Source organism: Echinops telfairi, unplaced genomic scaffold (genome assembly GCF_000313985.2).
Source record: "Echinops telfairi isolate 266 unplaced genomic scaffold, ASM31398v2 ScPeMD7_7458;HRSCAF=8496, whole genome shotgun sequence".
Classification (NCBI taxonomy): domain Eukaryota; kingdom Metazoa; phylum Chordata; class Mammalia; order Afrosoricida; family Tenrecidae; genus Echinops; species Echinops telfairi.
The window spans coordinates 2,866,253-2,889,779 of NW_022111358.1; the positions used below are offsets into that span (position 1 = coordinate 2,866,253).

Genomic DNA, 23,527 nt, shown 5'->3' on the forward strand with positions numbered 1-23,527 from the left:
ACAATGAGGCAGGCTGCTCCCATAATGATTTAAAACCCTATGTAGGGGTCACCATGCTTCGATCGATAACGGGGGGCTGCAGACCACAGGCTACATGGTCAGTGCAGGCCTCCGGATGACTCCGAGTTGCCCCCCACGCCCGCCTGGGACCCTGCGTGAGGCCTCGCACTCACTGGCATCGAAGACGGCCTTGAGCGCCTGGATGTCCGTGGCCACGCCGGATATCCGGTAGATGCCCACCTCCTCGATGCCGCGCTTCTCCACCTCCTCCACACACTGCCGCACGATGTAGGGCACCTTGGAGCGCTCCCGCCTGCAGGGAGGGGCAGGGGGCGGAGTCAGGGGAGGGCCTCCCGGCACAGCCACGCCCCACCCACTCCGCAGCGGGGAGGTGGGGGGCGCTCTGGGAAAGGAAGGTCCCAGAAGAAGAGAGGTGTGAGTCCCATGTGCTGGGGCGCCTGGCAGGTAGTGAGGTGGGGCTGGCCCTGGTCACGGTAACACCCCACTGATCAAGAGACCTGGGCGGGCAGGGGTTCCCAGGAAAAATGGGCCTGTCCAGTGCTGGCTTGCTCCCTCATCTGCAAAGCAACACTTCCCTGGGGCCACCCAGCCAACAGTGGTGGGGACCAGGCTGGACGGTGACTGACTGGGTGCTAGGCATGGTGGGGGTGGGAGGCGTCTCCACAAGTAGCACCTACTTGGTCACCACGCTGATCTTCACGCCAAAGACGCCTGTCTGCTTCTTGGATGGTGTCCTTTTCAGACTCATGTCTCGGCTGGTGAATTTCATGGAGAATTCCACTTTGATCTGTCAGGGGTGAGGCAGGCACACAGCCCGGGGCATGAGTGCCCAAGGCCCCCCAAAGCCATGGCCCCTCTCCCCCTCCCCGCGACTGCAGGCACCAGGGCTGCCTCTGGCACCCAGGGCTCCTTGAAACAGGAACGTGGGCCGGGGTGGACAGAGGAGAGGGGCAGGGCAGACAGGGCAGGGGCAGGGGCAGGGTGGTCCACCCACCCCAAAGACGCTTCCTATGGCCCCGCTCACCCCGTTCATCTCAATCGTGTCCGCGTGCCAGTTCTTGGTTTCCACGGTCTGCGGGTCCAACTGCAGAGAGACGGCGGGCAGGATGTGAGTGGGCGAGGGCCAGCCCGGAGAGACTCGGCCAGCATGCCCCTGCTGGCTGACCCATCCTGCCTGCCAAAGGCTCTTCTTGGAACCCACCCTTCCAGAGGGAGGCTGCAGTCCCTGATGGCCCCCAACAGCTCCTGTGACGAGGCACGGCACGACACACCTGCTAAGCTCTTCTGCCCATCTTGCCTCTTGGACCCCCAACCCCCGCCCCCCCCCATGGGTGCCATCACCCTTTCTGGAGACGCAGAAACTGAGGCGCATAAAAGGGAAAGCCACTTGCTCACCACAGAACTAGGGCAGTCCCGAGGGTCCCCGGCAGTGTCCCTGCAGCACGTGGAAGGTGGTGAAAGAAGGGGGAGCTGGGTGAGAGGAGCTAAGAGCCATGTTTCTCTGAACCCGAGTTTGACTGCTGGCCCTGCCTCTTCCAGCTGTCTGACCTTCAACCTCTCCTGGCCAAACGGTGACAGAACTGACCTCTGTGAGGAGGCCCTGAGAGGCTGGTCTCAGCAGCTGGTCGTCCACTAAGCAAAGGCACTACAAAGAGGGGGGCCCACAGGGAGGGCCGGAGGCAGCCCTCGCAGGGGACCATGCAGGACTCGAGCTCTGGCCATGGGCTACAGGCGGTTTTGCTGGTGCCCACAGAGGGAACCCGAGACACCGCGCCTCCCTGGGATGTTCTAAAGTTGGCAATGGAACACTCCCATGGCAGTCTACAGAACGCAAGAACTATCACTTCCAGAGTATGTAAATATTGCCATCTGAAAATAAAATGGTTACATCACGCCTTCACGGGTCCCCACTGCAATCTAAATACCATCGCGATCGGATACCCATCATCACCCACTAGAAAAATGCACGAGCAAGCACTTCTCTCCCAGGCCGAAACCCAGCCCCACTCTCCCCGGATTATACTTCCAGCCTGTTTCTCTCCAAGAATGGGGTTCTACTTTAGATTTCTATGTGAAAGCTTTGTCTCTACCACGCTTCAGCAAAAATAGCTGTGTGAATCTGCACTATCCAATTCCCTGAGACTGCAAGGCTCTTTCTCAGGACACACTTGGAGGCCGTCGTGACCATGTGGTAGTTAGGGCCAGAGCCCCTCACTCATGGTGACTGACCCCAGGCACGCTGGAACCAAAGGCTGCCCGGTCCTGCGTTACTGGCCCTCGTCCACTGGCGGATGGGCGGTGGTGAGGTCTGAGGTGGCACTTGGGACTTGTACCACCAAGTCGCCGTGATGACAGCTATTGTGGGCCGTCTAGTGACGCCAGCTCGCAGCGACCCGAGTGGCAGACTAGAACCGCCGTCTAGACTTGGCTGGACGGTCGTCTTTAAGGGCCCTTCTCCCCAGAGTGGCCAACGGGTTTGAAACCACCGACTTCTCAGTTACCCTGAAAAGTGAGCAGGTGAGGCTCTTTTATTCTACAGCACTGCGGTGTCATTCTTTGAAGGAGCCCTGATGGTGTAGCAGTTATGCTAACCACAAGGTCAACAGTTTGAGACCAGCAGCAGCTGTGGGGAATATAGACAGGGCTTCCTGCTCCTGCAAGGGGTCTCGGTCTTGGACACCCACAGGGGCAGTTCTACCCCGTCCCCTGGGGGCGCTGCGAGTCGGCATCGACTCGAGGCAGTTCTTGGAGCTCTGGCCACACGATGAGGGGCTTCCACTAGTTTGTAGGCAAATCCGTATATTTCCATTCTGTTTTTCCCACACACCCTTTGGGGCTACTTCCGGTTTGCTTTAAATAACAGAGCGTAGGAATGATTTTCAACGACCTTTCATTTCGGCTGACCCCCGGGTCCGCCTTCGGTTTCACGGAGGGCACAGAAGGAAAACCACGTGACTTCCGGAAGCATAGGTAAGCTGCTCATGGTCTCTTACCGTCTCAGCACTCACGCCAGCATTTCAGATGCCCCGTGCGGTGCCCAGGGGGGCTGTTGCCTGGGGGCTCCCTCTGTGGAGGAAGAGGGGATGGGAAGAGGCCTGTGCCTGGGCTGGAGCTAAGGACCTGGGGATGGCCACGCACCTCGGGGGCATGTGTGTTGCAGGTAGAGAGATGCGGCTCCACCAGCCACAGCCTCCCCGCAGAGGCTACACTAGATCTGGATCGGTGCATCCTGGACTGGGCCCTGGGGCTTCTATAGCTTCTACCACCCACACAGCTCGCTGGGGATAGGAGGCACCCAATTCTCTGATGGGGCCTGCCTCTGCACACTGTTCCCTCTAGGCCCAGGCCCAGCTTCAGCAGTCAGCTCACAGCCGGGAGAAGACATGGGGCAAAGAGGAGGAGGGGGGCGGGACTTGGGAGCGGGTACCCGGTTTGGGGAGGGATGCAGAATTAGCCAGTGCTGTACTGAGTCCCCCAAAACTTGCTTTCCCAAGCCTCCCTCTAAACTTGTTTAGGTCCCAAGCCAGGGGGTCCTTAAACTACAGCCCGAGGGCCACATGTGGCCCGCCGAGGAAACTTATCCGGCCCACAGGGTGTTTTTGCCGCTGCTGCCTGTCCTGCTTGGCAGTCAACGCGTCCAGTGTGCATAGGAATTTGTTCATAGTTTTTTTTTTTTTTAAACTATAGTCTGGCCCTCCAACGGTCTGAGGGGCAGTGAACTGGCCCCGTTTAAAAAGTTTGAGAACCCCTGACCCAAGCCCTCACTGAGCTGACAGCACAGGTGGCCCCGGTCGTTTCTTCACCTAACCTGAAGAAGACTAGGTCTTAGACAAGGGCCTGGGGCTACCCTGGGGTCTGTCCCTAGCAGCGGCCACCAACCAACCACACACAGAGCTGTTGTTAGTGGTCATTGCCCCTGACTTGGTGTCTCCAAGCACAGCTCAGTCCTACGCCCGCCCCATGACCAGTTTGGGACCAGACTGCTGTAAGCCACCACATTTTCACAGACTGGTTTTTGGAAGTCGACCACCAGGCCTCTCCTCCTAGTCTGTGTCAGTCTGGAAGCTCTGCTGAGATCTACTCAGCGTCATGACGATACATGAGCCTCCACTGCCACACGGGTAGCAGTTTTGCAGGTGAACCAGCTGGGAACGGAGCCCAGGGCTCCTGCATGGTAGGTGAGAACTCACTGGAGCCAAGAGGTAAAACCCCAAACCAGGCCCACTACAGCCTGGTCCTGATGGGACCCCCAAGACTACAGTCCTTGGACACCCCTCAAGCCTAGAACTGAACCCCCTCCCAGAGGTCACCTTTCAGCCGAGCAATAGCCAGACAATGTACAGTGAATAGAAACAGCCCTGACCAGGCTGCTCAGAACAGTCAGCCATGCGAGTCCACGGGGCAGGCTTTGCCCCAGACACCGGTCAAAAGGCAGGATGGGCCGATGGCAATGGGGCGCCTGGGGGGAGATGGGAAGGACACAGATGTGTATAAATCCTCAAGTGGGACATGAGTCTGCCCTGTAAACCTGCCACCCAAGCTAGTGTAGAATGTCGACACACACACACTCGCCAACCAGACCCACTGCCACCCAGTTCATTCTGACTCCTGGAGCCTCCACGGGCTTCCACAGCCCTGCTTAAAAAAAAAAAAAAATCATAGATCTTTATTACGCAAAAATGTCAAAATGGGAAGCTAAGTTTTTCTCAACATCGCCTCCATCCCGGTCTCCACATGTCTAAGGTGCTGCTCCCATCTCACGCAGTGTTCTCTGAGGAGCCCCTCGGCTCCCGTCCCTCAAGGGGCTGCCGCCGTCTCGTCCCCTGGTCTGACTTTTTATTGGCACCTCATGCACATGTCATACAAGTCAAGAGTTGTTCAATCACATGGAGAAGAACTGTACGATCAATTGCAGACCATTTTAGAATATGGTTAAATGGCCTTTAAAATGAGTTATGTAGTCACAATCTGTTCCAGTGTTCCCTCCCCGCTCCCGTCTTCCTTGTCTACTCCCCAAATCGCCTCACCCTATCTCTCGCCCCCCACCCCTACATCCCCCATAAACCCTTGCCTCCATTATTATCTCTATGCATCCACTCCTCATAGAAACAATAAAACACAAAGTATAAATAAAGTGGTAAGGATAAAATAACACAAAGATAAAAATATAAATAACGAGTAAGAAAGAAAAGACCACTTAATATTTAAAAAGCCAGGGAAGACATTTTTGTCATGGAACACGCAAGAGATATTTGCACCTTGAGCAAATTCGGTTGGGTCACTAGGGAGGTCAGCTGACCAAGTACCAAGTTCAATCCAGCATAATCAAGACTGCCCTCAGAAACAGGAGTAATGGCTCCCTGAGGGTCCGAGAAGGCAGGGGTGGGGGTGTAGGAAGAGGGGGGACAGGGGTGGACAGCAGTGAGGGCTGTGTAACCCCACTCGATGAGGTCGAACAACAGAACTGTGTGTGAATGGATACATTGGGGTGTGTAAGATATGGCCAAAAAACCCCATTATATTCAGAAAAAAAAATAAGGGCTCCTAGAGGGTAGGGTGAGGAAGGGAGGGGAGAAAGGGGAGCTGATATCAAGGAGTTCAAGAAGATAGAAAGTGGTTTGGAACTGATCGTGGTAGCAATTGTACAATACTGCTTGATGTGATTGGAATGTTATGATATCTGTAAGAGCTCCCAATAAAATGAGTAATCAATAAAAAAAGATTACAATGATCTCTGGCTGATAGTAAGGCTGTTTCAACCCTTGCCTGTGGCTAGTGGGGGGTCTGCTAACTTTATGTAAGCTAACTGCCTTATCTGTCTCCTGATGGGCCAGCAGGGGGGTTTGAACCACTGACCTTTCGGGTGAGCAGCTGAGTGCTTAACTACTGTCCCCCAGGGCTCCTTGGACATCAGGGAGAGCTCCTAACTGCTTCAGAAACACATTCTGGAGCGACCGGCTCCTTCTACAGCTAGCCTCACCAGGCATCAGCATAAACTCCGGACTGAGTCCCCGCTCCCGGTCCCTGGTAACACATGTGTGAAGTCCCGCCTGGCTCTCAGTGTCTCCTGCCTTGGCAGCTCCCATAGGTTGAGCCAACGCTCCCCCACCACCCCCGGACGCCCAGCAGGAGTGGGGCAAAGGCAGCGTGGGAATCAGAAAGACCTTCCACTCGCTGGTCAAGCCACTAAGCTCCCTAAGCTTCCTTTCCTCGGGGGCATCCACACTGACCTCAGGGATGTTCTGGAAAATAGCCACAGCAACTGTGTGCACATCCCCTAGATGCCTCCACATCGCAGCCTCTGCGGCTGACGCCAGTCTACCTGCTCCTGTTCCTGGACCGGCCACGAGGGAGAGAGAGAGAGAGCGCGCGCGAGCGCTGGCGGCAAAGCAAGCCTTCTGGACTCACCGCTTTGCTTGGCTAACTGTGCCAAATCCCAGCCTGGCGCCGGCCCCTTTCAGTGTTTACTCGAGATGCCAGGCCTCCTGGTGCATCGTCTGCAGGGTGGCCTGGGTGCTGGCAACTCTCCTGTCCTCACCCCCTCTCCCATTGCTTCTGTCCCCAACTGACAAGCAGCAAGCCTGTGTTTCCTGGAAGCATCCGAGACTGGGAAAGCAGCCCCCAGAGACTAAGGCCCCGTGTTAGCTCCGCCTCTTCCTGAGCATCTTCCCAGATCACACCACACCTCAGGCATCTTCTCCCCTGCCTCCCTGCGGGCTGCACAGCACCCAATGCTTCTCACCCCCACGCACCGGCCTGGCCGTGGCCTGGGCCCCAGCAGCTGTCCTGGCTTAGCCTATTGTACGGCCCTCTTCCTGGCTCCTGCTGCAGGGGTGGCCCTGGGAACCCCTCTGGGAGGCCTGCCCAGCCCCCGCTGCACCCCAACAAGGCAGCTCTTGCTCCCTGGAGGCCAGCAGCCGTCAGACACCAAGTCTATTTCAGTCTGTCTTTTCAATCCAGAGAAGGGAGGGCAAGGAGTGGAGAGAGAAATGATGCTGTCAGGACAGCAGTGGCTATTTATAACCCCTGGGAAATGTGGACTCTGCTATTTCCTGATTCAATTAGCTCTCGGGGTGAGGAGCGGCCCCTGGACCATCGGAGGGCGGGCACCTGACAGCTCTCCCTCCAGAGCATGGGGTCCCGGCGGCAGGCACGGGGGAACTCAGCTTACTTCAGGGTGGCACAGGCGGGCTTGCGAAGGGCTGAGGAGTCCGAGGGCATCTCCTGCCATCATGGGGTGCGTGTGTGTGCACGTGTGCGCAGGCACACACATGCGCGCAGAAGATGGCAACAGGGCCACCGTACACCGTGAAGAACACCATGAATGGCAGAGCCCAGGCTTGAACCTGCGCCCATCTCACTGCTGGGCCTACCTCTGCACTGTAGCACGTGCTATAGTACAGCCATACACTGCACACGCTCTACCACACGCTCTACCAAGCACACTTACTATGCACATTACACACGCAGTACCATTCTCTCTCAACCGTGGCTGCTGTCGTCGTTGTCGGGAAGTTTCGGCGGCCCCTTCCCACAGCTCCCAGGGAGAGCGCCGAGCACCAGAATGGAGGGTGCTTCCCAGCGGTTCCAGTGGCCGACATTCCCAAAGCAGACCTCTGGGCTTTTTGTCCTGGGTGGTTCTCCATGGATTGGAACTGCCAACCTTTCCGTTAGCAACACCCGTGTGAACCATTTGCCCCACCCTGGCCGCCAACGCCTTTCCTGGGACGTCTTTCCTCTGTAACTGGCCTGTGGTGGCCCCTGCCTGACCACTCGCAGGCTCGCGGTGGCGCGGGAGGCCCGTGGCAGGAGCCATCAGCGAGTGCGACTTTAGAGGCCCACTTGCTGGCAGGGTCCACTAAGAGAAACGTCACTGAGGGTCCCGAGCGCCCTCAGGTCTCCCCCTCCCTCCTCCCTGCCGCTCTGCCCACCTCTGAAAGCCTGACGTTAGGCCTTCCCTCCCACCCCTTCCACACCCCTGGGGGTCAGAGACCCCCCTGACCTCCCTGCCTCTTGGTCTCTGGCGGCAGCCCTTCTCTCACTCCATGCCCCCACCTGCCCTTTGTCTCGCTGGGCCCAGGGGGTGGGGGGCAGTCCACAGATGGGGGGACTCAAAGACTGAAGCTGGCTTTAGGGTTACAGACACAGAGAGCTTTTGAACAGCAAGGGCAGCCAGACCGAACGGGGCAGCAGCCACCCCAGGGAGCAGGGCGGGCGTCTTAGAAAAGACCAACCAGGACTTCCAATGCTGAGGGCCCTTTCTGTGGCTCACGGCGGCGGTCCTGGCTGGCTCCTCCAACAAGTGTACTGGCACACTCACAGCGGGTCTCCCTGGGGCACCAGAGCCAGCCTGTCATTGGGACAGACCACAGGCCAAAGGCACGGTGGTGGGCACTGGTGAGTGGGGGCGTTGCGGGAGCTGTGGAGAGAGCCTCCCTCGGGGAGGGTACTGGAGGGCTCCGCCAACGTGGCTGCTGCCCTCGGAGGAAATCCAGAGAGAGGTCCTGCAGGCAGGGAGGGCCCCCAGGCGCGGAAGGCCCTCCCTCCTGGTTTCCAGCTTAGCAGGGCTCCGGAAACCGTCAACCCCCCTTTCTCATAAGGCCTGATAAGCCCTGTTCCTCCAGTCCTCACCCTGCTGGGTGGTGGTGGTGGGGGGCTGGTCAGACCTCAGGGGCTCCCCTGAGTATCCCCAGCCTCGTTGGGCCACCCTCTCGCTCCTGGCCGGCCCGACCACAAGCTTTCCCCAGCACAAGGAAGGTCCTCCGGAGGCAGCCCCTTCCTGCTTGCCGACCCTCTCCTCCCCCTCCTGGGAGCTTTGAAGTCCCTGAGGAGGCCCACATATGGAAGAGGTTTAGCAGCTCTGAATGCGGCTTTTATTGAAGCCAGGTTAGTTCCAGGGCACCCACAGAGACCTGCCACCCCCATGGCTCCGCATTCCAGTGCAAAGCCAGGCCGGCTCTTACAGGGCCCCCCAGGCCGCGGCCCCCTCCCCCAGAGCCCTGGGCCGGTCCTCCGTGTAGCTGGTAGGTCCACCATCCTGAGGACTCCACCTTAGGGCCTGGCCTCCAGCTACTCGAGAGGTGCCCAGCCCCCAGCCCCCAGGAGGCCAAGGGCAGGCACAGAGGGGGGCCACTCTTGGGAAAAGGCACTGGTCAGGTCCCCAAGGGGAGGGCGTCTAAGCCTGAGGAGAGAGGCCAGAGCCACGAGTGGTATGGCAAGAAATAGGAGTCTTCCTCGGAAGGAAACAGACTCCATCCTCCCTTGTCAGGCCAGGAGCCCTTTCTGGGTGAGGGGGGTGAGGGGCACTGGCCCCCTCAGGGGGGCTCCTCCCAGGTCCCCATCCCTTCTGTGAGTGCTCCTTTTTTCTACACGGGGCTCCCTGCGCAGCGAGGTAGGGCCTGCTTCCACAAGCACCCCACCAGGGCATGCAGTCCACCCAAGGCCTCCCAGCCTCTGGGCCACTGTGGTTCTGGCCTTCCCGGGGGAGGTCTGAGAAAGCAGACCCGGGGAGGGGCCAGAGGCTGTGCTGGAGCTGGGCTGCTGGGGTCCCAGCTCAGACGGGTCCACCCACTGGTTCCTGGGATCCTGCCTGGACCACTCGCTCTTTCTGCCTGAGATTCCTCAGGCCCATCGCCTAACTCGAGTCAAGCACGAGAACATTGCCGGGTGCTTGGAACGCACCATTACCATGAATGCCACGCCACCACCTGAGCAGCTGCCCGGCGCGCAGAGGCGACAGACTCCTCGCCACTGCTGCTGCCGGCCTCGTCCAGGGTCGTCTCTGGCCCCTTCCCACGGGGCCTCTGCCTGGCAGGCCCCTGTACCCACGATGTGCTGTCTGTAGGCAGACCTGTCACGGTTCAACATCTCTCCTCATTAGTCTCGGCTCCAACATGACTGCTTTGGGCAAGGACTCTCTGCTCCCCCATCGCTCGCTCCTCCACGGCCCGGTTTTATTTTCAGCCTAGCACTCCTGTATTGTCTGAGGCCTCCTATAGACAGGGGGTTTCATGAGAGGAGCCCCTTACCTGCCTTGGGCATGCTGTAGCCCCAGTGCCTCTCACGGGGAGGGGACCCTGTCAACACTCAGGGGCCAAATGATCCACCTAAGCCATGGAGGCAGGGTCTGTCTGCCAGGGCCCTTTCCAGGCAAGAGGTGAGAAGCCCATGTCCCTGCCTGCCTCCCTTCTAAGGGTGGCAAGTAGCTGGCCTGGGCCCAGGGGCAGCTTCGGGACCTTTCCCACCCAGCTTTCCCAGCATGCTGAGAGCGGAAGGCTGAGGAACAGGAATCTTGAGACATGGCCAAGATCATCACATGGACTGGATCGAGGAGATGATCCTGTTCAGCTCGCCCTCTGGACGGGTGCCAGAGACCCAGAGGGGTGAAGCAATTTGCCCAAGGTCGCACCGCAAGTGAAAACAGTATGCCCAAGACTAGAACGAGGAGGTCCCTTGACTCCTACCAGACTGGTACCTTACTCAACCTGGCACCCTGGACCCTAAGAGCCCGATGGGTGGAGTACCCTAAGCTGGCCTCCGGGAGCAGGGATGGCGGATGTGGGCCCCTGTTGGGGGAGGGCTTGTGGCCACGGTCAGGAGAGAGGGTTCGGGCAAAGATCACCGTGGGGTGACTGGAAGCTCCCCAGCTATTTGTAGGGGACCAGAGACAGCAGGGCCTGTGTCTAAGGCATGCTGGGCAGCAAGACCACCGCTGGATTTCCTGGAGAGTGGGCAGGCAGCCCCTATGTTCCTCTGGCCTGCAGGCCCACTGGCCAGGGCGAGGGCACCAAGCAGCACTCGGTGGTGAGTTCTCAACAGCCTGGGGACTAGCAAGGCCAGTCAGCAGAGGGCGGCGGCTCAGACAAGAACCCTACAAGTCCCCTCAAGTGGCACCGCGCAGGTTTCTGGGCTCTTTACCTGCCGGCCTAGCCCTCGGAGTGCTGGACTTGGGCAGCTTTGGCCTTTCAGGAACCACCCTGTTGGCAGGTTACACTGTCCTTGGTCAGGGGCCATCTACACACTGGGGCACCGGGCCCAGCTTGGCTGACTAGCCAAGTCACCCGTGGGGTCACAGAGATGTCAGCGAGAGCCCGGGCCTCTGCCTCCCTACCCTCCCACCCCCACCCCAAATGGTCGGGGGCACCTTGCCCAGTTCACTCAAAGTGGGGTTCCTACTTGAGGTGGCTGCCCGCCCGGAAGTGACACACAGTTTGGCTCTGTGTGGGGCTGGGAGCTCCTCGCTCTTCACTGGGCTCCTGAAGCTGGGCCCCTGCTCTGAGAACTCTCTTGGGAGCCAGCGCAGTGGGAAGGCAGGAGCACTGGGGGGCCAGAGCCCACTCGCCTGGTCCTGGGAGTCAGTGTCCCCACGGGCGGCTTGAGGATTGGGAAAGTGCTGTGGGAAGCATCATGGCTTTGGGAATGCCAGCAGGGGTCTCCGCCAGGGGGAGGTGGCTTTGTGCTGGTTCTGTCTCTGAGGGGCCCACAAAGGCTGGGAGGAGAGCCTGGGCAGACAGGCTGCGGGCTCCTTCTGGTCAGCAGAAGGGCAGGGAGGGGGTCGCCAGGACCAGCTTAGACCTCTTAGACATAGGCTGAGATCGTTCCTTGAAGCCCAAAGCCCGGTTGGGAAAGGAAGTCGGTCAGCCGGTCCGAGACACGCCTGCCTGGTGTTCCCCGTCCCCAGCTCTCTGCTGGCTCGGTGACCCGGCGATGTGCGCTCGGGCCGCCCCGCTGCCATCTGTCAAGGATCATCTTCACGTGAAATGCCGGGGCCTGGGAGGGGTACAGCTGCCCTCTGGACACATTCAAGGAGGCAAACAACGGGACCCTCTTCCCCTAAAACGCTCTCTGAACCTAAAGATTTCCCCTACACAGTGAGCCAACGGTGGCTTTCCAGGGTGACACCCCCATCTTGCAGGAGGACTAGTGGAACCCCTTACCAGAACCAGTTAGGGCACGTCGAGGCCAGGCAGGATGTGCCTCCACTCCACTCAGACTACAGCTTCTCGAGAGGAGCTCCGTGGAAGCACAGAGGTCTCTAAATCCCCCCAAACACAGACAGCAGCATCAGGCATGGCTCTCAATTCTCCCTCACCCCACCTGGCCTGGTCTGGGCAGAAGGATCTCCACCTTGGCCGGACAACTCATCCAGGCCTCAGTTTCCCCATCAGGCAAATGCAGCTGCTCTGGCCCAACCTGGGGCCTTTTCAGGATGTCCACAGTGAGCTTGGGTCAAGTCTCTGGAAGTGTCGTGGCGGGTGGGAGTAGGAGTCACCGCCCCCCTCCACCCCCATGATGTCTAGGGGCCTGGACGCGGGCAGGATGGGAAGAGCAAGGCGCTGAGCCTGGTCTCTTGAGTGTGATTTGAGGAGGGAAAAAAAAAAAAAAAAGAAGTAGAAATGAGAAGTTGAATGCCAAGAGGACTGGCAGAACCCACAAACCCGAATGCCACGTGTCTCCCCCGCTCGTGGCTTGCTTGCACAACAATCCAACTACCGAGTCTGAGGATGAGCACAACCCACGGCCCCTCGGAACCCCACAGAGCCCCTGCCCCTCCCCGACCCCAGCATCTGGAGCTCCCTAGGCACAGGGGACCCTCACAGGCCCCTCAGAGGCTCGGGTTTACTGGTGGGCCTTTTCAGTCTGAACATATTGTTCATCTCCAGCCTGGAGTCCCCCTTCAGTGACTCATGCGTCCCGGAAGCCCTCCCTATACATTCCTGCAGGGGGAGTACAGGTGTCTCCGGCGCCCAAACTCCAAGAAAAAGTTAACGAGGGGTGCACCTTGCCTGCCAACCTTCCCTCACCCCACCCAAGTTGCTGCCTTTCAGCTCCACCAGTGGCCCCACTGGGAGCCCGGTGCACTGAAGAAACAGGCTGGAGCCGCTGGGGAAAGACCCACAGTGGGCAGTGGGCCGGTGCCACGGGCCCACCTGCTGGCCCAGGTGGGCTCATCAGGGTGGGGGTCCCTGTTGCCCAGGGTGCACACCCTCTGTGTGTGTCCCTGGCACACAGTGTCACACAGCATGTGCCAGGGAGCTGAAGCACCCAGCACACACCGTATCCCCGAGGCCAGCGCGCAGCTGCCAACTACCCTGGCTAGCCACCCTGGACCAGATGCGCACAGTCAGACCCAGGGCCATCACCCAGCCGAAGAATTCCTGAAGCGGCTTCTTGGATCAGCCAGCCACAAATGGCAAGGTCAGGTCGGGAAAACAGAAAGCCTGGGACGGGTTTGGGTGGAGGGTGATGTTTCAAACACTATCCTCCACCTGCCCAGCACCTCCCCATGGAGCCAGGTAAACTGGAAGGGCCCTGCTGGGCTGGCAGTGGGCCAGGTGTCTGCAGCGTCAGGTTCCCCGGGTTCGTGCCAACTTTGAGTCTGGTAGTGCTGCTAAGCTGTGGGCTAGTGTCTGCTGGCCTCAGCAGGGGCCAGGGGCGGCACGGGGGGTTGGGAGGGGCAGGCGGGGATGGGTCCATGCTGCCGGGCAGACAGCTGCCTCAGCACCAAGGGGCTCTGGCAGTAGCTGGGGCCAGCAGGGCTGCTAGCCTGGTCCCCAGGGGGAGGCTGAAGGTGACATGGGGTCAATGCAGGATAGCTCTCAAGTTGCTGCCCTGTCCAGCACTTTCCAGGACTGATGTCACCTACGAGAGGGCAAGTATGCCCTGCTGGCAGGGGACAAAACTAAGCAGGGAGCCAAGAGCATTTCCTCTTGGCAGGTATCAGGAACCCCTACTCTGGCCACCCCTGAGAGCTGGCTCTGAGGGTCCCCTTCTGAGTTCCAGGAGGGTTCCACCCCCACCTCCTACCCCCTCATGCACCATGCAGACCAGCTGCACCGGCCCTGGCCCTGGAGGTCTCCCCGAGATTGTCCTTTGGTCCACAGAGCGATCAAGTGCTCGCTGTGCCCTCGGAGCTGCATCTGGCTCTGCCCCGGAGGCTCACTGCCAGGGCCCAAGGCCAGCCCAGGGGCAACATGCCCAGATGCAGGTCCATGTGCGTCCATCTCAGACTAGAGTCCTGATCTGGGCCTGGGCTGTAGGCAGGGTCGCAGAGTGCTCTGGGGCAGCCTTGGCTGAGTGACCTGCTGGATCAGGGAGCCCCTGGCACACTGAGCGAGTTGCCCGATACCCACTGGCATTGGGCCAAAGCCACCTGGGTGGCCGACAGCCCCCAGGCTCAGTAGCACCACTACCTCCTGCACAGTCCTCCCTTCTCCTCCTGGTGGGCAATGAGCCCCACAGACACCCTACAAGGTGGATGGCATCCTCAACACAGGGCAGCATTGAGTGCAGGGGTGGCGGTGGGGGGTGTACACAACATGACTAGCCACCCCAAAGTCTGTTCATAGCCTGCCTGTACGCCAGAACCCCCTCTTTCCCTGGGGCTGGCAGGGGCAGGCGCACAGAAAGCACCTGGCTGGAGCTGGGGGAGCAATGGCAATCCTCAAGGCCATTACCAGCTAGGGTCAGAGAAGAGCCCAGCCCCCTGCGGCCCCCAGCCTCCTCCCCCCGCAGTCCCACCCCACAAGGGCCCCCTGGCACCTTCTGGCGGAGGAGCTTGCTGCGCACCCGGCCCCAGAGCCGGGCGCCTGTGTTGGCCAGCCGCTTGCCACCGGGCTCTTCCAGCGGGTCCAGGCAGCAGCTCTCCAGGGGTCCGCACACCGCCGCCAGGCTGCACTCAGGCTGAGGCAGGACGTCTGTCATGCTAGCGGTGGCTCCAGTGGTGACAGCGGCCGGCTGAGCTTCGGTGGCCAGCTCCCCTCCCCGAAGGCAGGAGAGGCGCTGCCCGCGGCCTGGGCTCAGCCGGCGCCCGGGAGTGGGAGCGGGGAGCCTGCCTGGAGCTGTTACCGGAGCAGGGCGAGCAGTGCGCGCTGCTTTCTCCTCCCCCCTTGGGCAGGCGTCCAGCCCTCCCTCCCAGAGACTCCAGCCTGCAGGAGGGTCCAGGAAGCAGCCTCCAGCTGCCAGCCGCCTACCCACCGCACCTTACTCAGGCTCGGGGGTCTCACCTCCCTCCGCCCTGCAGTCCAGGGCTCCCAGGATGCAGAGTAGCGGTGCGAAAGGGGGGTACCCCACCCGGGGGGGGGCACCCCACCCCCACTGGCGGAAGTGGCTCAAAGGAGGTGCTGGATGGAGGCTGTCATTTCCCCAAACCCCAACCTCCTGGCATTAACTCTTGGCAAGCTGGGGGCACCGCACACCAACTAGGCGGGGCCCTCCCTCCAGCCCCTACGAAATAAAGTTTGACAAGCAGCTAGCCACAATCCCTTCCTGGGTCTCCGTGTTAACGCTTTCACTGCTGGGCTGCTCCAAGCCTGGAGGCTCTGAGGGTCTGGGGCATCAGTGGGAGGCTCCAGGGTGGGGAGAGGTCAGGGAGGCCTGTTGGGGGCATAGTGGCAAGAGATACATCCTGGCCATCCCAGCTGCAAAGATCTCCCACAGCCCAGAGTTCTGCTTCCTGAACCTCAAAAGCCCATGGGGTTGACCCTACTACCTACCTACCTACTCCTGTACCAAAGGTGCCTCCCTCAATGCCAACTTGGTGACAGGGCCAGGTCCATGTGGAAGGCACTGCCAGGGGTTGAGGGTGCCTGATGGCAAAGAGGCAACCAGTCACAATTCTGGTCCGGGTGCCTGGGAACCCAAAGTGGATACTTGTTCTCAAGCCTCAAGTGAGTGACTGCTAAGAGTAAGAAGCCAATAAGCTCATGAGGTAGCAATGCTCAGAGACGAGAGGCAGGCCTGAGCCCCTCACGGTCAGACCACACACACACAGCCCAGTGGAGACGAGGATGGAGCAACTTAGAACCAGGCACAGGAGTTAGAAGGGTACCCGCATTGTCAGCGCCAGTATGGTCTTGGTCCCACAAGAGGGTTTTTGAACACCTCTGACTGGCTGCACTGGTGCCTCCCCACTTCGGTGAGGCTGGGGTGACTGTCCCGTGTTACCCAATATACTCTCTAAAGGTGTGGGGTTACTGTGGAGTCAGGGGTCAGAGGCCAGCCCTGGGTATTCAGAATGCTCCTGCAGGGTCTCAATTAGCCACTCAATAGATTGATTGATCGATCGATGACAGGGTTTGGCAGCGGCGTACTCAGTGGTTTTCTAGAGAAAAGAGCAGTTTCGCCACACAGGTAGCCAAGAATGAGTCATCCTAACTGCTGTGGGGGCTGGCCCCCAACTAGAGGCAGTCTCGCACACCGAGCAATGAAACGCTGCCTGGTCCTGCACATCGCCATGCTTCCCTGCAGATCGGGCCACTGGGATCCACCGTGGAGTCTGTCATTGGCTGGTTTGGGGGCACAGATCGCCGGGCCTTCCTCCCTAGACCATCTTAGTCTGGAGGTTCCGCGAAAAGTCTTTCAGCATCTTAGCAACCCACAGCCTCCCCTGCAGGGTGGGGTGGGAGATGGCTGTGCATGAGCCGCCTGGCTGGGAATTGAACCAGAGCTTCCTGCAGGAAAGGGAAGCCTTCTCCCAGGGAGCCCCTGCTGCCCCCCATCACCATGGCTTCCCTTTAGGGAGGTGTACTACACCACAGATCCCAGGCTAACCCTCCCCCTGGGGTCACTCGTGTTAACCCTCTCAGCACCTTTGGAAGACAGCACGAGCACCCCCACTCGACCCAGGAGGAAGCAGGGACTCTGCTGGCTGCGCTTCTCGCCCGAGGTCCTGAAGACCCCAAGCTGCTGCAGGGACGCGAACTGAGGTCAGACAGCCCCAAAGCTCTGATCTGCCCTGGGAGGACAGCTGGGGAGGGTCTGGGCTCGGCCCGCTGCAGGGTGCCACCTTCCGCACCCCTTCACAGGCAGGCGCAGCGCACACAGGGCTGGACCACAGGCTCCTGTCCCGCTGAGGCTTGCAGAGGTCCCTCACGGCGTGAGAGGAGGCTGCCCAAGGCGGCGGCTGCTGCAGCACCAGGAGTGAGCCCTTTCAGTACCCGGGGTCAAGGGGGAAGCGCTGATGGGCACAGAGAAACACCTGTGCCCAGCTCTGACCAGACCTGCCTCTCCTGGGGGACCTAGGGGCCACCTCCAAAGCCGTGCTTCCCCCGGTGGTGCAAAGGGCCAGGCTGCTGCACACCCCACTTCCTCCGGGAGCATCACTCATTCCTCCAGGCGGCACGGACAGAGGCTGGGGACCTGGGAGAGTAGAGCCTACAGCCGGTGTTGACAATGCCGACAGCCCAGGACGGGAGCCGAGCCGTGGACTCAAGCGCCCCTGACCAGGGAGAGTCACCTGTGCATGGGGCACGGATCAGCCGGGTACCATGAGGCACCGCATCAAACCCAAATCCAAACTCACAGCCACCGAGTCCACGCTGACGCGTGGCGCTCCCATAGGACAGGCCAGAGCTGCCCCTGTGGGTTCCCGAGTCTGCGTCTCTTCACAGGAGAAAGCTTCCTCTTTACCCAACGGGGCGGCTGGTGGTTTCAAACTGTTGACCTTGCCGCCCGAGGCGTAACCACCACTACACTAGCAGGGATCCTGGTGCACACGTGAGGTGCGCAAGGCCTCGTTCCTCTCTGTCCTTAAGAACTGCGCCAGGCGAAGGCGACACAGAAAGAGTGCCAGGCAAGCACAGAGGAGGGAACGTGAACCAGGAGTGCCTATGGGGGCTGAAAAGCATCACCCCAGCAGGACCCCATCTTTACCCCAAGTCCCTCCAATACACGGGCACTTGGCTGGTTGTATAACTGGCGGTGAAGGTGCCATTATAATTGCTCACACGTTCGCTCACTGCGGAGGAGGCGGCGGCGCTGTGGGATGAACTCCAGGACTGGCCTCGCGCCAACTTCTCAGGTTCTCTCCCTCGCATTGGGTCACTGTCCCGGGGTGCAGTTTAGTCTGGGGGAGACTGTGTGCTGGGTGCCCCTCTCCCCCACTTGGTATGTGGGAGGAAGGGGGTGGGACAGATCCTGTTCCCCAAATCCGACACATGTCTATCTTAGGAACCCCAGGCTCAACATTTGTCTGGGCAAAGCAAGCTCCGATTGGAGGAAAGGTGGCCAGCTGGTCTCCATGACGATGTAAGCACCTTCGCAGATGGGGACCTGAGTGGGGAGGCCCTTCCCTGGAGATGATCCTCTCTCCTTCCTCCCTGGGGGCTGGGGGCTCGCTGCAGGGCAGCGTGGATATGCAGCCTCTTCCCCACGCCTGACTCATCCCAGAACTGGTGGTCTAGGAGCAGGGCAGGGGTGGGGGGATGGTGGGGGGGGGGGCGTGCCAAATTGAAGTTCCGCAGCAGCAGCAGCATCCTGAATTGGGGTCCATCCAGGCCACAGCACTCTGAGGACCCACCCCATCTTCCTGGAAGTCCCCCCTGCTCCTCATCTCACGTGGCAGGACCTGACACAGAGGACAGGCGAGGCCCCCTCCCTGGATAAACAGCCTGGGTGGCAAGACCCATAGAAGCAGATGTCATAGCTTTTGGAATGAAAAACATTCCTAGTGGACCGTCCCCCATCCTCCCTCATCAACCCTGCAGGCTCTCTGCCAGACGAGGGAGAGGGGCCGTCCCGGGGAGGTAACCTCGGGACATGGGGGACCCGCCACCTGGCGTAGCTGGGACTGAGGTGGAATCAGTGTCGAGTGACCTGCGTTGTACTGGGGAAAAGGTCAGCAGAGAATAATACACAGCTGAGACAAGTGGGCGGGAGGGAGTGGGAGAGACGGCCACCACTGCTGCCTTGGTGACAGTGGGGGTGGGGACAGCTTCCAGGCAAATTATCCAGCCTGTGAACAGGAGGAGGGGAAAGGGAGGAAGGCAGGAGCTTTCTCAGAATGCTGCTGCCCCTTCTCTGGAGTGCCTCCTTTCCCTCGGGCCCCGGCTGGGTCCCCAGTCCCGGTCCTTGTTCCCTAGTTCAAATGCCTCTAAGCCAGGATAAGGGGGTTTCTGAGCAGCCAGCTAGACCAAGGCCACAAGCACCCCAGCAAAGCCTGCCTGGGAGCAAGGGGGAGGGGAGAGCCCCAGCAGACCACCCCAGCGTGCCAGCGTTGGGGCTCCGAGCCCAAGAGGAGGCAGAGCATAAAGAACAAGAGGGGGTGGTGTGGGGTCTGCCAGGAGCCCTTCTTTTGTCCCCAGGGAAGAACAGGGCTGGTGGCAGAGTCTGAGGTCCTGAGAGCCTGCAGGAAGGGTGCCCCGGGAGCAGGCGGAGTCTGACCCAAGCCAGGAGGGGGAGTCCAGCCAATGCTTCCTGAGGATCTGCAAAGCCCAAAGCTTCCCTAGACCCAGAAACAGGATGTTCGGCTCCAGGTGGCTGTGCATCCAGCAAGTGTTGGGCTCCTGCTAAGCCGCAATCGCTCTGCGTGCTCCAACTGCAACCTACCTGGAGAAGTGGGTGCTGGTGGCTGCAGGTAGGTGCCCAGGGTGGGCATGGGGAAGGGGGCAGCCAACATGAAAAGCGAGTCACTCCCCAGTCCAGACTAAACCTGCCCCAGGTACCCTGTAACCCCCTCCAGCTCCCCAAGTCGGCTCCACTCACAACTTTCCTGCCAGAGGGTGCTTGGTGGTCCCAGGTGGCTAGGAGAGGCTGAAAGAGCCCAAGAGCTTGTTCCCTGCAAAGAAAAGTCCTGACTGCACATTCCTGGCCAAACCCCCAAAATCAAACTCTCAGGCATCAAGCTGATGCCGACTCATGGCGGTCCTACAGGACAGGGTAGAACTGCCCTGTGAGTTTCTGAGGCTGACTCTTATGGGAGAAGAAAGCTTTCTCTCCTCTTCAGTGGAGCGACTGGTGGTTTCGAACTGCTGATCTTGTGGTGAGCGGGCCACGTGACCCACGACATCACCAGGTCTCCGTGTCCCTGGCAACCCCTGGTGACTCCCCTGGCACACTCAGTCAGGAAACAAAGGGCAGAAAATCCACATAAGCCTTTAAGAACATCTTGCTTGTCTACAACCAAAGCACCCAGGGGCAGAGCAGGCAGGGCACACAGCCACACAACCATCTGTTCTTTCTCTCCCCTGGACACGGGTCCTGGCCAGAACCAATACCCAGATTGGATGCCCTGGCCCGTTGGCTGCTACACCCCACAGGAGGGAGTGTGGCCCAGCACAAGGGGTGGGGATGTGACCAGGACACACACAGGGCTTCCCGGGCCACAGGCCCAGCAGCTTGGGGCAGGCGGCTCTGAAGCCCCAAAGTCTGTCAGTCTTTGGAGCGTCTTTGTGCTTTATCTTTCTCTATTAGGCAACTCCCTTCCACGCAGCCCTGAGCTCGAACGGGCCGGGCAGCCTGCACACAGTAGGGCCCACCCACCTCCTGCATAGCGGGCAGCCCACTGTCTTAGGCCGGGCGTGGTGTCCACACCTGTCAGATCAGACATTTTGGATTTTTTTTCCCCCAACTGATTATCCCTTTCCCTTCCCCCCCCCCAAATAAAACCTTCAGTCAAAGTGTCCCCAGCCCCCCTCAGCGAGAAGCAGACACAGAGGGGCCTTGGTGGGCGTGGGAGTGCAGGGCTCTCTTGCTTGCTTAGCCCTCCTGTCCACCCTCCACGCCCCCCACCCGGTGTTTTTGAAACCCTCCTGGGAGGGTTTCCTTCTCAGCCAGACTGGTGACTCTGGGTCACCCTGGCCTTGGGGTCACATTGGGGTCTGTCCTGAAGCCACTGCAGCTTGGGGCTCCCCTCCCAGGGTGCAGGCAGCCCTCCTGATCCATCCAAGGATGCACCCCGGCCCCTCAGTGTCATGGCAAAGAACCTGGCACTGCAGCTTGGCCACAGCGACAGGCTCGGGGAGACCAAGAGCCCACCTGAAGGGTCCCCGTGTGGGCATTCCCACCAAGCCGCAGCCTAATTCAGGAAGTTCCTAGATGCTCTTCAACTCCTCACCGAGACTCCACAGCCAACACCGCCATGAACTCAGTGCTGCCCACACGGGCGGGCGGGGATGCACCCAGAGAGCAAGCAGTACGATCAATCTCAGGATCTGGCCTTGACACCGGGGAGCCGGACCCCACCCCCCACCCCCGTTTCAGAGCTGTAGAGGAGAGCATCCCTCTTTTGATTTACAAAGAGGATGAGTGCTGTCAGGGTCTGAGGGGTCTCACTCACAGAGTCCTCTCTACAGAGTCTGCTACAGCCCTTCGGGAGGCAGCCCTGGGGGAGCCAGCACCAGGTTTGCCGCCAAGGTGGCCTTCCCATGGTGGTGGGGTGGGGCAGGCAGGAAGGGAAGCTGGAGCTCCAGCTGCTTCCTGTCTCCAGAAGCCCCTGGGCAGAAGCCAGGCGCCCCCAAATCAGGAACACCTGGAGGACGGAGGCAGCTCCGCAGAAGCGGAGGTCTGCAGGACAAGACTGGGCAGTGGTGGGCGGGTGCTGTGGCTGGCTCCTGCCCCGGTTGAGGCCAGGCCTGCTGCAGCCTGCTCAGCCAGAGCCACGGAGGGGCCCAGACCTGCCCTGAAGAGGGACAACAGGTGGGGGCTGGAGAGCACTTGCACAGAGACAGCTGGGTGGGCACAATGGCTCTAGTCATCAGGGCTGCTTGGGGTGGGGGGTGGGGGTGCAGAACCAACCCAGTGCCCTCAGGACTGGCACCTTGCTGAGGGTAGAAGAGGGAAGAGCCCCGTAGGGCCCGGGGCAGCAGAGATGGGAAACATGAAACCTATAGGCAGATGAGTCCCCTCTAGGGGTCTGACCCAGGTTGGGGGCAGTCAGGCCCATGTGCCAGTGGGGGGAGACGGGGGAGTTGCACACCAGTTTGGCCGCCCCAGTTCAGGGTCTGAGAAGGGCAGAAAGGGAGACATTCCCTCACCCGTCCTGCCGGCAGATGGTCTCCCAGCATCCTGCCCTGACCGCCACCACAGCAAAACCAGGCCTTCCCCCAGAAGCCCAGCCAGGACCAGAGTGTCCTTTCAGCCCAGCCTACTCTCTTGGTCCCAGAGCGGAAAGGGGCTCCAGGCTCACCAGGCCAATGCCCCAGAGCCAGGCGCCCAGGCTAGCAGAGCTGGCCCATCCAACCTCTGGGCGAGTCAAACGGGGACAACAGACCCCTCAGGGGCCAGATGGGGAGCTGGGGTGGGGAGATGTGGCCTCCTGCCCCAGCAGGCTCCTGCCCCACGTTCACTCCAAGTCCCCTCCTGCTCTCTGCCGAGTAATTGAAACCAGAAGCTGCTACAAAGGGCCCTTGTTCCTGGATCCTCAGACACGCGACGCTCCAGCCTGGGCGGCACCAAGCCAAGCTGAAGAGCTCCTCCTAGGGGGGAAAAGCTGGGGCCTGGGGTCAACGCAATCCCTTCTCTGGGCATGGGGCAGGGAACCCCGGGGAGGGCCCCTGCCCCGGCTGCTCTGCCCTCTTGGTGGTCAGTGAATCAGAGCTCGATGAGCCTCATCAGCTGAAGACAATGGGTTCAACCAGCAGTTAGCCTGGGGCCCAGCCATAGGGATGGGGGTCCTCGCAGGTGACAGCATGTGTGTGTGGGGAGCTGCCCAGTGAGCTAGCCCCAGGAGCTCTGCAGGAAGTGGGAGGACAGGGTACCTGGGCCTGCTGGCTTAGAATGCAAAGCTGGCCTCTGTTGTTGGCCAGGCACTGACTCGATGCCAGGCTCTGTGCCCAGGGCTTCATGAGCCCATTGTATAGGCGGGGAAACTGAGGTTCAGAGGTAAACTCATTCACCCTATCCTCATGACTGCCGGGTGGACAAAGAGAGACATGAACCTCAGCTCTGCCCGGCCTCAGTGCCTGTCCCATCAGCCCTGGCTGGGAGCAAGGACTCTCATGCTGTCTCCACTAGCCGGGCAGCCCTGCTCTTTCTGCTACGGCAGCACAGGGGCACAGGAGAGGCGCTCAAAAACAAGCAGGGCCGCCCACCAGGCGCCCAGCTCAGCCCTGGCCTGCTCTCTCTGCCACACTCCTCCTCCCAACCTCATGGCAAGCCAGAGCGGGAAGGATCGTCCCATTTAACAGAGGAGGACATGGAGGTTCCCAGTGGTCAGGGACCAGGACTGCTGACTCCTCCCACGTGTCCAAACCTCTCGCCAAGGAGAGGGCCCAGAGGACCTTCAAGGAAAGAGGAACCAAGGGGCGGGATGCTTGGCCTGGAGGTAGAGAGATGGCCAGGAGGCGTCTAACAGCTCCTTCAACCACTAGAGTCTAGTGGTGGCCCCCTACCTGCCCCTCGGATTTGGGACCCTACTCCTGGTTGCAGCTGGAGAGAGATGGAGAACCCCTGGGCCAGGGGAGGGGGGCGGAGGAATCTCTACCCCCCAGAAGTCCACCACTGGTTCTCATTTGAAAGAGGATATAGATTTTGTCAGATTTGTCAACCTGGGCCTGGCCCTCGTGAAGTTCTGAGGGTCATTTACAACAAACAACACCGACCCCTCACACGATTCCAAGGTCAAAGAAATGATCCCCAACCCTTCCCTTAAGACACAAGCTTTGGCTTCAGAGGAGGAGAGGACAGAGAGGGAGGCACCCATCAGGCCTGAGCTTTCCCATCAGGGGCACAGGGGCACCCCCCCAACACACACACACACACACACACACACACACACACACACACTCTC

At 60.2% G+C, this 23,527-nt stretch overlaps 1 protein-coding gene across 1 annotated transcript in view; it reads right to left on the reverse strand.

The window, feature by feature from the left end:
* ABR (ABR activator of RhoGEF and GTPase) overlaps nucleotides 1-23,527 on the reverse strand; it is a 112,727-nt gene that overhangs the window by 7,059 nt on the left and 82,141 nt on the right. The window contains exons 16-18 of the mRNA XM_045299962.1: nucleotides 1,046-1,105; nucleotides 699-808; nucleotides 151-313 (exon numbers count right to left, since the gene is read on the reverse strand). Coding sequence (XP_045155897.1) covers nucleotides 151-313; nucleotides 699-808; nucleotides 1,046-1,105 — 333 coding nt within the window. The remainder of the gene's footprint in view (nucleotides 1-150; nucleotides 314-698; nucleotides 809-1,045; nucleotides 1,106-23,527) is intronic.